We start from the raw sequence: 16,308 nt of genomic DNA, 5'->3' as shown, positions 1-16,308 counted from the left end.
CAAAAGAATCTGTCAGCATAAAAATGTTGTATTGGTGTTTAAACCCACATGGTTCACTTTAGGGAAATAAACGTGCTTTTGTACTCAGTCTGGATTATTTTAGTTTAGTTTCGTTTTGAGATACAGCGAGGAAACAGGTGGCTTTGGCCCGCCGAATCCGTGCCGTCCAGCGATCGCCACACGAGCACTATCCTACATACACTAGGGACCATTTACAATTTTACCGAAGCCAATTAGCCTACAAACCTCTATGTTTTTTGGTGTATTAATCTTCATGTGTGTTCCTCTCCAGATCTGGGAGTCCGTACCGTTCCTCAGCTCTTACGCCAGTGCGGTTGAGAAAGAGAAGAAGCTCATCCCCTTGAGCCCTGGCAAGCTGGAGATCATGTGGAATGGTAAGTGGTGCGCCTTTGCATTCATTGGTTGGTTGGGCAAGTAAGAAATGTAGTTCCATTTAGCTTTAGTTTAGAAATCCAGTGCGGCAATAGGCCTTTCAGCCCACCGTGTCCGTGCCGACCAGTGATCACCCCATACATACACTAACACTAGCCTACATGGGAAGGACAATTTACGTTTTTTACCAAAGCCAATTAACCTACAAACCTGTACGCATTTGGAGCATGGATGCACCCGGAGAAAACCCACGCGGTCGCAGGGAGAACGAATAAACTCCATGCAGACATCACCCGTAGTCAGGATCGAACCCAGGTCTCTGGCGTTGTCAGGCAGCAACTCTACCGCTGCGCCACCGTGCCGCCCCAAATCTACCATCTTGAATATGATCAAGGCCATTTACAGCTTGCCCTCAACACCATCTCGATTTCTTTCATTCTCCCTGCTAACCTCCTTCATTCCATAAACTCCAGTTCGTTCAAGAAATAACCATCATTGAACATTTAGGCCCGCACAGTGGCGTAGCGGTAGAGTTGCTGCCTCACAACACCAGAGACCCCAGTTCGATCCTGACTACAGGTACTGTCTGTAGGGAGTTTGTACATTCTCCCTGTTACTACGTAGGTTTTCTCCGGGTGCTCCGGTTTCCTTCTGCGCTCCACAAAAGTACAGATTTGTAGGTTAATTGGTTTTGGTAAATTATAAATTGTTACTAGTGTGTAGGATAGCGCTGGTGATCGGATAATCGCTAGGCGACATGGACTCAGTGGGCTGAAGGGCCTGTCTCCACACTGTATGCATAGTCAAGGGGGTGCATAAAATCATAGGATGTTGGGGCCCAGAAGGAGGCTATTCAGCCCATCATGTTCTTCCTGGCTTGAAGTGATCTCTCCAGCGTGTGATCCAGAGGCCTCTAGGTTAAGACATCATTGATCAACAAGGACACAAAGTGCTGGAGTAACTTGGCTGGTCAGAGAGCATCCATGGAGGACACGGATAGGTGACATTTTGGGTCCCGACCCGAAATATCATCTATCCATGTTCTCCAGAGATCTGCCTGACCCATTGTGTTACTCCAGCACTTTGCTCCCTGTTGTGTAAACCAGCATTTGCAATTTCTATCATTGATCAATGAGGGTTTCTTTTATTGCTATGTAGGTCTCTGCTGCACATCGTTCAGGTCTAGGGGTAAACTCCTTTCTGCTCTCTTGGTTAAGTGTAGTAGATGCCATGGCACTTGCCAGCTCCAGAATAGTGTCACAACTTGCAGAGCTGCCATAACCTCCGCATGTGTGGAGTTTGCACGATTCCCCGTGACCGCAATAGTTTCCCCCTGGGTGCTCCTATTCCCTCCCACTTCCCACAGACGAACAAGTTGGCAGGTCCGTTGGTCCCTGTAACTTTCCCCTACTGCCTGGGGGAGGAGATGGGAATGTGGGAAAGATAAAAATAAGTTTATTGTGGACGGGTGCTTGAGAGTCAGCACAGACATGACAGGCCCAAAGGCCTGCCTCCATGCTGCAATACTCTCTGGGAGTTTAGTTTAGTTTATAGATACAGCGTGGAATCAGGCCCGTCAGCTCACCGAGTCCGTGCCGACCAGCATTCAAGAGAGAGCTAGATAGAGCTCATAAGGATAGCGGAGTCAGGGGGTATGGGGAGAAGGCAGGAACGGGGTACTGATTGAGAATGATCAGCCATGATCACATTGAATGGTGGTGCTGGCTCGAAGGGCCGAATGGTTTACTCCTGCACCTATTGTCTATTGATACCCGCACACTAGCACTATCCTACACACACTAGCGTAGTACCAATCTTACATTTACCAAGCCAATAATCCTACAAACCTGTACTTCTTTGGAGTGTGGGAGGAAGTCGAAGATCTCGAAGAAAACCCACGCAGGTCACGGGAAGAAGGTACAAACTCCGTACAGACAGTGCCCGTATTCAGGATCGAACCGGGTCTTTGAGGCTGTAAGGCAGTAGCTCTACCGCTGCGATACCATGCCACCCTTAGGTTCTCACTCTACCCAGCCTGTTACTTATTCATCGGCAGGCATGGTATTCTTTAAAAAGTGCAGATTACCACTTTATTTTCACCTGGCTGTTTATGGGACTTTGCCTGGTTCACGTTAGACACTAAATTATAACAGCAGCATCATTGAGTGTAATGTGTGTGGGTTGTGTTACGGTCTTGAAAGACATCATGTAAATATGTGTTACGGTAATCCTTACTTTCCTCGAAATGTGCAGTCAGGCTTCATTGAATGCTGTTCAACTTTTGACGTTTGACTTTAGAGATACAGGCCTTTCTGCCCACCAAGTCCGCGCTGAACAGCGATCGCCCCGTACACTGACACTATCCTACACACGAGGAACAATTCACAATTTTACCAAAGCCAATTAATTAATTCCCAAAGCCAATTAATCTACAAACCCATATGTCTTCGGAGTGTGGGAGGAAACCGGAGCACCCGCAGAAAACCCGCGTGGTCACAGGGAGGACGTACAAACTCCGTACAGACAGCACCCATAGTCAGGATCGAACCCGGGTCTCTGGCGCTGTAAGGCAGCAACTCTACCGCTGCGCCACTGTTCTGCCCCACTATATTTGACATATCTTTCCAAAAAAATAGTTAAGTTAAATTCTTGTACACAACCACAACAGTCAGCTCTATTTTTTTTGGCGGTGGGCAGTAGTTGTGGGGGGGGGGAGGTGATATCTTGGGTGGGGATAAATTGAATGTTGGTCCTTCTGCATTCTCCTCCCTCCCCCCCCCCCTCCCACCCCCCTCCCCAATACCACAGGCTGTGAGTTGAAATTCTAAGCTTTAAATAGTGGGCATCCAATAAAGCGTCCTTAATTAACATCATCTGATGTCTGGAAACACTTCAAATAAAGCGTCCTTGTGGTCTACATACTTTAGTTAACTTCAGATGTGCATCTTACTTGGAACAAATAAGAAGGATGAGACCATTTAGCCCCTCAAGCCTGTTCCACCAGTCCTGGCCAACCTGTGACCTAACTACTTTCATATCATATCATATATATACAGCCGGAAACAGGCCTTTTCGGCCCACCAAGTCCGTGCCGCCCAGTGATCCCCGTACATTAACACTATCCTACACCCACTAGGGACAATTTTTTTTAACATTTACCCAGCCAATTAACCTACATACCTGTACGTCTTTGGAGTGTGGGAGGAAACCGAAGATCTCGGAGAAAACCCACGCAGGTCACGGGGAGAACGTACAAACTCCTTACAGTGCAGCACCCGTAGTCAGGATCGAACCTGAGTCTCCTGCGCTGCATTCGCTGTAAAGCAGCAACTCTACCGCTGCGCTACCTTTCTTCCAAATCCCTTCAGACCTTTGGTTAACAGAAAACTATTTGTCTCAGAATCAAACTTAACAATTGACCCATTTTTATTCATCATTTTGTTTTTGGTAGTTTTTAAGATAGTGCGTGGAATCAGGTCCTGCGGTCTACCTAGTCCATACTGATCATCCATCACCCGTTCACACTATTGTATGTTATGTCATGCTTCCCTACACATTAGGGGCAATTTATAGATGCCAATTAACCAACAAACCCACATATCTATGAGATATGGGTGGAAGACAGTTCAAATCTTTAGTTAGTTTATTGTCCTGTTATTGTCATTTATTGTCTTTTATGTGATACAGTAAAAAGCTTTTTGTTGATTGCTAACCAGTCAGCGGAAAGACTACATGATTACAATTGAGCTGTCCACCACGTACAGATACATGATAAAAGGAATAACATCTAGTGCAAGATAAAGTCCAGCAAAGTCAGATGAAAAAGATAGTCTGAGGGTGTCCATTGATGTAGGTAAAAGCTCAGTATCGCTCTCTGGTTGTTGATAGAAAGGTTCAGTTGCCTGATAGCAGCTGGGAAAAACTGTCCGTGAATCTGGAGGTGTGTGTATTCACACTTCTGTATCTCTTGCCTGAAGGGAGAGGGGAGAAGTGGGAGTGACCATGCTGAGGCTGTTCCTTGTCTTTATCACCTTCTCAATGTAGAAGGGTTTCTTAACTGCACTTCTAAAAATCCTGGTTCTAATTTTTAGACTATGCGCCCTGGACTCCAAACACAGCAGGGATGAGTTCTCTGTAAATCCAAGGAACTGCTGATGCTGGTTTACTGAAAAAAAGACACAGAGTGCTGGAATCGGTTCTCTCTGCCTGCCCTTGACAATTTAAAAACTTGACTACATTCTAGGGACTGCAGTTGTAGTTTGTCTTGTTGAAACAGGAGATGCTGGAAGTATTTGTGAGTGGAGAGGGGAAGCAAGTTAAGGTTCAGCTCAATGACGTTTCATCAAAAAGTTCTCAAGGAAGTTAATCAACCTGAATCGTTCACCTCTGTTGCTGTCTGGCCTTCTGAGTATTTCAGGCTTTTGTTAATATTTCAGCTTAGCAGGATCCTCACGATTTTGCTTTTATGTTCTAGCTTCTATAAATCTCCCCTCACAATTTTATCCTTGGTGCTCGTATATCATTGCAATAAATTTATATTGCTCTCCTCTCAAGGCCGTTTTATCCTTTTAATGATGTGGTCCAGGTATAGTTTATCTGTTCTATAGAACATAAGAACAGTACAACACAGGGACAGGCCCATTGGGCCCACAGTGTCCATGCCAAACACATGATCTCGTGCTTCTTGTCCAGTCCCTGCATATCCAAGTGCCTGTCTAAAATCCTCTTGTATGCCACTGTCGTATCTTCTTCCACCACCCCAGGCAGCGCATTCCAAGCACCCACCACTCTCTGGTTAAAATCGTCTTGTTCCACACATCTCCTTTAAATGTTGCCTCTCTCACTTTAAAGATATCGTGTAGTATAACCCCTTTACATATTCTGGGTGCAAAGGGCATCTATCCATCAGTAATCCATCAGATTTAGATTAGGTTCCGAATCTTTCCAAGGCACAGTGCCGCAGCTGGGAGAACTGCTGCCTCACAGCGCCAGAGACCTGGGTTTGATCTTGACCTTGGGTTCGGTCTGTGTGGAGTGTGCACGTTCTCCGTGTGACTGCATGGGTTTCCTCCCACATCTCAAAGACGTATGGGTTTTATAGGTTAATTGGCCTCTGTAAAATTAGCACTAGGGAGTTGATAGAGGTTTTTTAAATTTTGAGAGGGACGGACAGAGTTGACGTGGGTAGGCTTTTCCCTTTGAGAGTGGGGAAGATTCCAACAAGGGGACATAGCTTCAGAATTGAGGGACAAAAGTTTAGGGGTAACATGAGGGGTAACTTCTTTACTCAGAGGGTGGTGGCTGTATGGAATGGGCTTCCGGTGGAAGTGGTCGAGGCTGGCTCGATTTTATTATTTAAGAGTAAATTGGATAGGTATATGGATAAGAGGGGATTAGAGGGTTATGGTCTGAGTGCAGGTAGATGAGACTAGGTCAGAGAAAGTGGTCGGCGTGGACTGGAAGGGCCGAACGGGCCTGTTTCCGTGCTGGAGTTGTTATATGGTTATATGGATGAAAAAGTGGCATAACCTAGAACTAGTATCAACGGTGGTCGATGGTCGGTGTAGACTCCATAGGCCGAAGGGCCTGTTTACTAAGGTCATAAGGAATAGGAGTAGAATTAGGCCATTCGGTCCATCAAGTCTACTCCACCATTCAATCACGGCAAGATCTATCTCTCCCTCCTAACCCCATTCTCCTGCTTTCTCCCCATAACCCCTGACACCTGTACTAATCAAAAGTAAAGAGTTCCCTCTGTATCTCTAAAACTAAACCAAACTAAGGCATTTTATTGATCCATGTGCACGAAGCTCTGTTCTTTTGGATCTCTGGTGTTTTGGACTTTTATGAGCTTTTTACCATTTAGAATTGCTTTGTTCTACTCTTGTTAAGTCCAACTATGACCTCATGCTTCCCTACTTAGAAAATCCAGTTGCTTAATACTCTAGTAGCTCCTTCCAATTAATTGCTTCCATCTACACGTCGTACAATGCCCACCCGTGTCATCGAATATGTGGTGTCCCATCCCCTCAAATGAGTTGGTGAAAGATAGGTTGGGAGAATGACTCATCGACATTAGTTCATCAACCTGTCATCACAGGAACAGCAGCAGCATTTTTGTAACAATTTGTAAGGATTGTTAGTAACGTAAGCACATGGATTCGGTTTAACATCAGGAACTATTTAGCATCTCTGACATTCTCTCTGATAGCATCTTTTATTATTTTCCTAAATAAGCAGACCTGTACGTCCGGTAATTGTCTTTTACAAAATAGGTTTAATAAATAGCAGATGGCAACCCTACTTGCTGCTGTTTCTACTTAATCTGTTTCTGTGTGTCCCTGTGTCTGTTACAGAGGGATACAATGCAGAAACAGGCCCTTCCATCCAACTCATCCAGGCCTTCTAAGATGCCCCATCTAAGTTCCCATTTAGACAATAGACAATAGGTGCAGGATGAGGCTATTCGGCCCTTCGAACCAGCATCGCCATTCAATGTGATCATGGCTGATCATTCTCAATCAGTACCCCGTTCCTGCCTTCTCCCCATACCCCCTGACTCCGCTATCCTTAAGAGCTCTATCTAGCTCTCTCTTGAATGCATTCAGAGAATTGGCTTCCACTGCCTTCTGAGGCAGAGAATTCCACAGATTCACAACTCTCTGACTGAAATTTTTTTTCCTCATCTCAGTTCTAAATGGCCTACCCCTTATTCTTAAACTGTGGCCCCTGGTTCTGGACTCCCCCAACATTGGGAACATGTTTCCTGCCTCTAACGTGTCCAACCCCTTAATAATCTTATACGTTTCGATAAGATCTCCTCTCATCCTTCTAAATTCCAGTGTATACAAGCCTAGTCGCTCCAGTCTTTCAACATTTGCCACCTTATCCCACTTTGTCGTTCACTCACTACACACGAGGGGCAATTTGCAGAGGCTGATTAACCTACAAACCCGCACGTCTTTGGAATGCGGGGAGAAACCCACCTGGTCACAGGGAGAGGGTGCAAACTCCACACAGACAGCACTCGAGGTCAAGATCGATTCAGAGGCACTGACGTGAGGCAGTGGCCCTACCTGCTGCGCCACTGTGACACCACCCAGAAAAGATGTGTTGCCGACCCCATCTTGACCCAGTTCCTGAGGAGACTGAGCGCAAACTGTGCCTGGTGCCGTTAACCTCTAGCGCAGAAGGCGTGGCCTCGGGACGCGAACATTAGCCAGAGCTGGCAAGCCCTGATTGCATGTGAGTGTCTGTATCTTCCTTTCTGCCGCAAGCTCCAGGCCTTCAAGACAACTCTGCTTTAGCACAGTTTCACAGGGAAGTTAATCTGTTCCTTGCTTGCTGCTGAAGTCAGGACTCAGGTCTTGCTGCCAAGGACTCTGGTAAACCGCTTTTGAAGATCCTGACTCATCCGCACTGAGCTGCGAGCCCAAAGTAGCAGCAGGAGATCACAGGCTGCAGTCATTTCACTACTGCAGGAGAAGGGATAGGCTCATACGTTCTCGGAGCAGAATTAGGCCATTCGGCCCATCAAGTCTACTCCTCCATTCAATCATGGCCGATCTATCTTTCCCTCTCAAAATTATGAATTGTCCCTAATGTCGAGGATAGTGTTAGTGTCCGGGTAATCGCTTGCCGGCGTGGACTCAGTGAACCGTTTCCGCTCTGTAAGACTGAAGAATAAACCAGGAACATGGCGGTTCTCTGCTGCAGTAAAGTTACCCTTGAACTCTTGCTGGCTGAGCTCCTGCCTGAAGCTGGGATTGTGTCCTGCTGAGACCTCCATCCTTTCACACAAGGAGTCAGAGCGAAGGCTGAATTGAGAAGACTTGTGTCACACTCCAGCTACGTTCGTCACTGGGATAATCTGGACATACCTCCTGCAAGATCTTTCCTGTATCCAAGTGGTTAACACATTGTGCAGAAATTCTTCCTCTCCCCTCCCCGTCTTCCTTTCTGCTGTACCTTTGGGTCACATCGCATTTGAAAAATGCTTGGCAGCAAGAGTATAAAATATCCGAAGCAGCTTGGATCATTCCCATCTGTTTGTTCATTCGGAGAAATTCAGACAAACATTGTGATTAACCCTTTAAGTTACAGCTGTCTTTCTTGACATATAATAGAATAGATTCTTTTGATATACAATACAATAGGGTTAGGAAAACCCCTTTCACAATTATTGGGTATCTGATGTCGAGGGTGTGGGATAATTGAGCAGTCATGATATTGAACAGCAAACCAGGTGTCACCTGTTCAAATCCTCAGATCGACAGATTGAAGTGAATTACAGGAGCAGAATTAGGCTATTCGGCCCATCAAAAGTCTACTCTGCCATTCAATCATGGCTGATCTATTTTTCCCTCTCAACCCCATTCTTCTGCCTTCTCCCCTTAACCCTTGACACCCTTACTAATCAATCTCCGCCCTAATTGACAGCCTCCACAGTCTTCTGTGGCAATGAATTCCACATATTCACCACCCTCTGACTAAAGTAATTCCTCCTCATCTGCTTTCTAACGGTACGTCCCTTTATTCTGAGGCAATGGCCTCTGGTCCTAGACCCTCCCACCAGTGGAAACATCCTCTCCACATCCGCCATCTTTCTGAACTCCAGTGAGTACAGGCCCAGTGCCGTCAAACACTCATCATTCGTTAACCCAATCATTCCTGGGATAATTCTCGTAAACCTCGCCTGGACCCTCTCCAAGGCCAGTGCATCCCTCCTCAGATATGGCGCCCAAATGAGAGCTTCATGGTTATTATTGGTCGATTATCTGAAAGTCTGACCTAAAGATTCAGCAAAGTGAGTTCAGATCCCAGCACTGCCATGGTTTGGCAATGACATTTGGTTAATTAAATAAATTTGGAATGAAATATCAATAATGGTGACCTTGAATTGTTGAAACGTCATCAAAATCCACCAATGTTCTTTAAGGAACGAAATTTGCTAACGTTACCAAGTTTGGCTTGGTGGACACTAGCTGTGTTGTTAACAGTCATGCCAAGAAATTGCAATGTCAATATTCTGCTTGCAAGAGTCATTCCATTGAAGTCAATGGAAGAGCGTGCTGGAACTTCTAAAAAGCACCTTAAGGGTTCAAAGGTGGTTTGATTCACTTTGGTGAATCTTTGGTCTCACCAAAACAACTGGTGCGATGGAACTGGGACCCTGAGCATCCCTCTGCAACTGGATCCTCGACTCCCTCATCAACAGACCACAATCTGTATGAATTGGCAGCAACACTTCCTCCTCGATAACCTCAATGCTGCATGCTCATTCCCCCGCTCAATGCACATGACTGTGTAGCCGGACACAGTTCCAGCACCATCTTCAAATTCGCTGACGAAACCACCGGTTTTGGACAAAGTACACGTGATGACGAGTCAGAGAATAGGAGGGAGATTGGCCAAATGGTGCCAGAACAACTACCTTCCTCTCGTCAGCAGTAAAACCCAGGAGCTGATCTTTGGAAGAAGATTGAAGATCCACAAACCTATCTTCATCGAAGGGACGGTGGCGGAAAGAGTAAAAAACTTCAAATTCCTGGGCCTGCAAATCTCTGAAGATCTGAAGATAGACACAAAAAGCTGGAGTAACTCAGAGGGACAGGCAGCATCTCTGGAGAAAAGGAATGGGTGACGTTTCAGGTCGAGACCCTTCTTCAGACTCTGAAGATCTGTACTTGACCCAGCACATTGATTCAATCATAAAGAAACCCCATCAATACCTCTCCTTCCTTAGAAGATCGAGGAGATTTGATGTCAATGAATATTCTCGTGAACATCTACAGGGGTACGGTAGAGAGCATGCTGACTGCTGGCATCACGGCCTGGTTCAGCAACTCCAACGCCCAGGAATGAAGCGGATTGCAATAGGTGGTGGACACTGCCCGGTCCATCACGGGCTCTGACCTCCTCACCATCGAATGAATCTACAGGAGTCGCTGCCTCATAAAGGCAGCCGGCATTATCAGAGACCCACACCAGCCTGGCCACGCACTCATTTCACCCCTGCATCGGGAAGAAGGTACTGGAGCCTGAAAAACGTAACATCCAGGTTCAGGAGCAGCTTCTTCCCTACAACCATCAGGCTATTAAACACTACAACCTCCAAATAGGCTCTGAACAACATAAACTTGGCATTGTTTTTGTCTTTGCACTATTATTGTTTACATACACTGAATGTTGATTATGGTGTTTACGGAGTACTAGGGGTACATATCTGTTGTGCTGCTATAAGTAAGAATCTCATTGTTCTGTTTTGGGACATATGACAATAATCCACTCTTGACCCCAGGCCCTGATCTTCTCACTGAATTGTTACCATTCCTGATTGGTTTTGAACGGTTCAGTCTGTTAAGCTGACTGCTCCAGGACTTGGTTTCACAACCAATTCCAAAAGCCATTGGATTTGCATTGCAATACATTTGAGTTTAATCTTGCCAGTTTTTGTTTTAACCCAAAGGGAGATGGGTTGCTGCCATGAGCAGATTGGTAATTGGCTTTACAAGGTCCCTTGTAACACAACCAGATGTTTCTGTCTCAAAAACAAGATGCCTAGTTATGGCTTGTGAACCTGCCTGCCAGAAGCACTTGCTAACAGTGGAGGTAGAAGTGAAGTATTCTGGTGCTGTCGGGTGTTGGCTGGTGGGCATGGGTTTATGTGCTGATCAATTGGCAATTCCAATATAATAATTTATATCGCCCTTGTATGTTCTTTCAATCACTTTCTCAACCTGTCTTGACTGGTCAATTTCAACCATTGATGCACATTTAACATAAAACTCCTTTTACCCTATAATGTGTTGTATATTTATTTGTTGTGTTGTTTCATTTAATGTGCCTGTAAAGCTGCAGCAAGTAAGACAGTTCTTGACTTTCTTGAGTTTTTGGAAACTTGTCCTCTGGTCTCAGCTGGGTTCATTGTACAGAAATACAATACTTTCCATTTTCTGTGATAAATTGCATCAACCAATCTACCAATCTCTCCATAGCTCCTTGAAGTCTGTAACCATCCTCCTCGTGGTTCACTATGCTTCCCAGTTTTGGGACACTACAACCTCCAAATAAGCTCCGAGCAACATAGACGTCAGAACATTGTTTTTTTGTCATTGCACTTAAAGAGGGATAACATTGAACTAGTGTGAACCTAGTTCGAACTAGTTTGATCGTGGGCGTGGACCGAAGGCCCTGTTTTCATGCTGCAACTCTAAACTGAACTAATAAAGGTCGTGCAGGGAACTCCCAGGCTCAGCATGGTGGAAAGTGGCCTTGTGAGCACTTTCAGCTGGGGAAGCCATCACCACCAAGCCCAGTCGTACCAAAGTGCACAGGACATTGGTGAGGCCACATTTGGAGTATTGTGTTCAGTTTTGGTCTCCCTGTTATGGGAAAGATGTTGTTAAGCTAGATGGGGTGCAGAGAAGTATTATGAGGATATTGCCAGGATTTGAGGGCCTGTGGTGCAGGGAGAGGTTGAGCAGGCTGGGACTTTATTCCTTGACGTGCAGGAGGATGAGGGGTGATCTTATAAAGGTGTACAAGATCATGAGAGGAGTAGATGGAGCAAATACAGGCAGGCAAGACTAGTGTGGATGGGACATGTTGGTCAGCGTGGGCAAGTTGTATGACTCTATAAGTGCCATTGATACAAATCACTAGACAACAATGGCAGAAGTTGAGCCCTTGTGCTCAGAGGGAGGAGGCTGTTGTCTGACTTCCTCTGGGATGAAGTAAACACTAATCCCAACTTCAAATGGTTACCGTCAGCCAGGGAGTGATCTCATGCCCACCCACTGGTTTCAACATCTAGTTTTTTATTTATTTATCATTTTTGGCTTAAATGCAGCTGAGAGTAATGTTTCTACTGAACATTTATCTAAGAGGAAATGTGATGCAAACTTTAAACTTCAGTGAGAGGCGGCTTCAGAGTTGAAGCTGGTTGATGGCCAGATTACCCTCTGGTTGTTGACCATTTAAGGCAATGTTATTGCTCCAAACACGGTGGCAGTAAAATGTAGACAGAGGCCGGCTGTCAAACAACACCCAGAACCTGCATTATCAGAGTCATTTCCAACATGCTCGACAGCAGATTGCCAACTCATTGTTCCGCCCGCTACAGAAGGAAGCTTAGTTAAGGCTGTCGTTTCCACAAACGCTCCTCTCCCTCCGCTCAGGCTAAGAACAGCTGTAGTAAAATGGCGGCTGAGCTTAGATGGAGTTTGTTTTCCTTCACTTTTGCAGCGGTTTGTTTTGGTTGCTGGCTGCGTCTCCTGTTTCTTCATACACTGCGGCTTCACTGTTTTTGTGGCTCTGCCCAAAGCTCCCTCCAACTAAAGAGCAGAACTGACCTCTCATCTCCCCCAGTGGAGACCCTCAGACGTTTTTTAATCAGACTTTATCTTGCACCAAACATTATGTCCTTTATCCCGTATCTGTGCACTGTGGACAGCTTGATTTTAATCACGTATAGTCTTTTCAGTGACTGGAGAGCACGCAACAAAAAGGCTTTTCACTGTACCTCGGTACATGTGCCAGAAATGAACGAAACTGTTCTGCCGAAGGTAGGCACAAAGTGCTGGAGTAACTCATGGGTCAGGCAGCATCTCTGGAGAAAAAGGATGGGTGGCGTTTCGAGGCGGAGCCCTTCCTCAGACCATTAGAAGGGTTTCCGACCTGAAATGTCACCCAGTCTGAAGAAGGGTTTCGACCTGAAACATCACCAAGATTGCAAGAAATTGCAGAGAGATGTGGACACAGCCAACATGTGGACGTCAGCCAACCTCTCTTTCATTGACTCCATCTACACTGCTGCCTTGGCAAGGCCACCAGCATAATCAAGGGCCTGTCACACCCCGATCACTCCCTCGTATCTCCCCCCCTCACGGTTTTATACACCTCTATGAGACAACATTGATAGGTGACGCTTCGGGTCAGGACCCTTCTTCAGACTGATAGGTGCCATTTCAACCTGAAAACCGGAAAATGACTCTATAACCCATTTATTGTTGAAGATTTTGTTAGCAAAGACACAAGGACATTGGAAGCCAGGTTTGACTGGAGCAAAGTTGTGATGATGCATGGGCAGGGTTAGTGCTTTCCATGAGTAACGTGCAGTGTGCGTATAGTGTGCTCACTGGGAATCTGCCTTGGCGTGTCTGACCTTTTAAGTAGCACTGTCTGAGCTGTAAACATGAGTAAAAAGAAGTTGGTTCTACCATGAGTGGTGCTCGTATCAGCTTATTGTGGTTGAAAGTATGACCGATGATGAATCTGTCAGTGTTGCTCCATTCTGATGTCATCCGGTCAAGTCTGATGCCAGAAAAAAAAATTCTCCTGAAAATGTGTCTTCAATGTTAGTGACTGTTGCCAAGACACCCAGAAACGCACAGAGTTACATCACTCTGCAATGAAGCAATTGTTTAATGTTGCAACGCTGTTTGTGTTTTGCCTTTGCACCGATGGATATCTTCTCCTTTGTTTTTCTTCCCCCTGGTCAATGGGCTTCAGCCAAGACTTCAAAATGGTGGCCATTGGTTTCACCGGGGGAGGGGATCCATTTGTGCCCAGTTGTGAGAAACCTAGACCTTGTTCCTTTTATGATTATGGACCATATTTCGTCCGTCTATTCCCATCCAGTGTTAACCAGCTTCACTCTTTGTTCACGTTACACTGGGTTGAAATGCAGGTGGTGAGGTGGAGCAACAGTTACCAGCGCTGTCTCATCGAATCATGGACCCAAGTTCAATTCCGATCTTGGGTATTGTTTGAGTGAAGTTTGCAAGTTCTCCTCGTGACTACGCGGGTTTCCCCTCGAGTGCTCTGGTTTCCTCCTGTGTCCCAGGCACATGTTGGCAAGTTCATTGGCGACTAGAAATTGCCTCTTGAGTAGATGGGTTGCGAAAGAGTGACAGGAGATTGGATGGGTATGTGTGTGAGAGCAGGTTGCAGGGCGACAGGGGGAGAGGGAAGGAACATGGCACTGAGGAGATTGCCCCTCCGGGAGCTAGCATGGACCCGATAGGCTGAATGGCTTGCTGCAAAAGTGAGTAAGAAAGATTTTGTTCTCCACAGTAACCACCGATGGCTTACACTTGTCGGGCATGAAGACTCTGGAACATGTGGCAGTGACTGTGACCATATCACACCCAGCCCGTGGTGCCCTGGAGCTGACGCTACACTGTCCCAGCGGAATGTCATCGCTCATCGGAGCCAAGCGCCTCATGGACAGGTTAGTGGGATATGCTTCAAACACAGGCAACTCGGACCAGCGTGCATGGGCATTCTGGGACAAACTGAGCCAAAGGGGCTGTTTCCACCCTGTATGACTCCAGGACCACAATGTCATTAAAACCTCACGTCATTAAATGCCCCATGAGGGTGATGGGTTAAATTGGTTATAGTCATCAAGTCTGAGCCTGCAGGATCTCCTGGTTGCTCTCCATTTCTAACTTCTCTTCCGATTCCCGTACTGGGAAACATTGCTGTCTACTTCTACTAACGCAAAATCAGTCAGCCTATAGAGATACAACGCGGAAACAGGCCTTTTGGCCCACAGAGTCCGTGCCAACCAGCGATCACCCCACACTAACACTACCCTACGCACTAGGGACAATTTACAATTTTAGTGAAGCCAATTAGCCTACAAACCTAAATGTCTTTTGTCATCCGGAGAAAACCCACGCGATCATAGGGAGAACGTGCAAACTCCGTACAGACAGCACCCGTAGTCAGGATGGAACCCGGGTCTCTGGCGCCGTGAGGCAGCAACTCTACCGCTGCTCCCCATGGCCGCATTATAAAATGGAACATTTCAACCTGATGGCCACACATTTGCTGTCTTTGTCCCTCTAGCCGCTGGAGGTCACAGGTTTATAAAGTTCCGTGGAAGCAGTATCAGTAAACAGAACCAAAACAAAATCCTCCATGGGGGAGAAAATTGGACAAACCTCCATGTCAGTCCCTGCAATATTCAATGGAATTTGGTTTAATTGTTACACTTCAAATCGCCAACCTGACCAAGCTTTGTGCACTTCAGCTTTTCTTGGAAACAAAAATCTTCAGAGATTGTGCAATGTTTACCAGAAAGTACTCAATTATATTAACTGCGTAACAGGCAATTAAAAATCAGACTTGGCAAATCTCAGTTTATTTTTCTTTCGTTCACTGAGATTAGCTGCTGGTTTTCTGCAAAATCACTCAGTTGTCTGCTTTTATTCGTGGAACCTAATTGTGCATGTGTGGAGAGGAACTACAGATGCAGGTTTAAACGAAGGTGGACACAAAAAACTGGAGTAACTCAGCAGGTCAGACAGCATCTATGGAGAGAAGGAATAGGTGTCGTTTCGGAACGAGACCTTTGTTCAGTTTGAAGAAGAGTCTCGACCTGAAACGTTACCTATTCCTTTTCTCCAGAGATGCTGTCTGACCCACTGAGTTACTCCAGTTAATTGTGCACGTGTTGTGGTTCATGTTATTCAGTGAATGATGTGTACGGTCACTTTGTTGTTGAGGTACAGGGCTAACTTGATGTAAACTTAACAGGCAGTGGACAAATTTGTCTTCCGCACTGTTTCAGAGGTTGGCTTCATTGAACTGTGGAGGTCAAGTAAGAAGGATATATGTTCTTCGATGCTTAGGGCTAGAATTAAATCCTAATATTTCTAAGGGACTATTAGGCCCAATTAATATATTTATGAATGGCCTCTAGTAGCAATAAAGGTTTCCGACACTGAAGGCTCTGTAAGTTACGATGGTTTCATCTAAAGATCTCAGAAAATGTACACCCAAGGTGAAAGGTTGGTGGGATTTTCATTAGTTTACTGTTTGATTTTTTTCCCCACATATTGTTTCAACTAAATTAGTTTCAGTATGTTTGCTGGCAGGATGTCAGATTGGGGTAAGGGGTGTCTA

At 45.8% G+C, this 16,308-nt stretch overlaps 1 protein-coding gene across 4 annotated transcripts in view; it reads left to right on the top strand.

The window, feature by feature from the left end:
• pcsk7 (proprotein convertase subtilisin/kexin type 7) overlaps positions 1-16,308 on the top strand; it is a 148,265-nt gene that overhangs the window by 114,995 nt on the left and 16,962 nt on the right. For all 4 annotated transcript variants that reach the window (XM_078426706.1, XM_078426708.1, XM_078426709.1 and 1 more), the window contains exons 11-12: positions 293-395; positions 14,470-14,626. In XM_078426706.1, coding sequence (XP_078282832.1) covers positions 293-395; positions 14,470-14,626 — 260 coding nt within the window. The remainder of the gene's footprint in view (positions 1-292; positions 396-14,469; positions 14,627-16,308) is intronic.

This window comes from Rhinoraja longicauda, chromosome 32, assembly GCF_053455715.1.
Source record: "Rhinoraja longicauda isolate Sanriku21f chromosome 32, sRhiLon1.1, whole genome shotgun sequence".
NCBI classification, from domain to species: domain Eukaryota; kingdom Metazoa; phylum Chordata; class Chondrichthyes; order Rajiformes; family Arhynchobatidae; genus Rhinoraja; species Rhinoraja longicauda.
The sequence above is the reverse complement of the archived record's forward strand: the minus strand, read 5'-3'. Positions and strand labels throughout refer to the sequence as shown.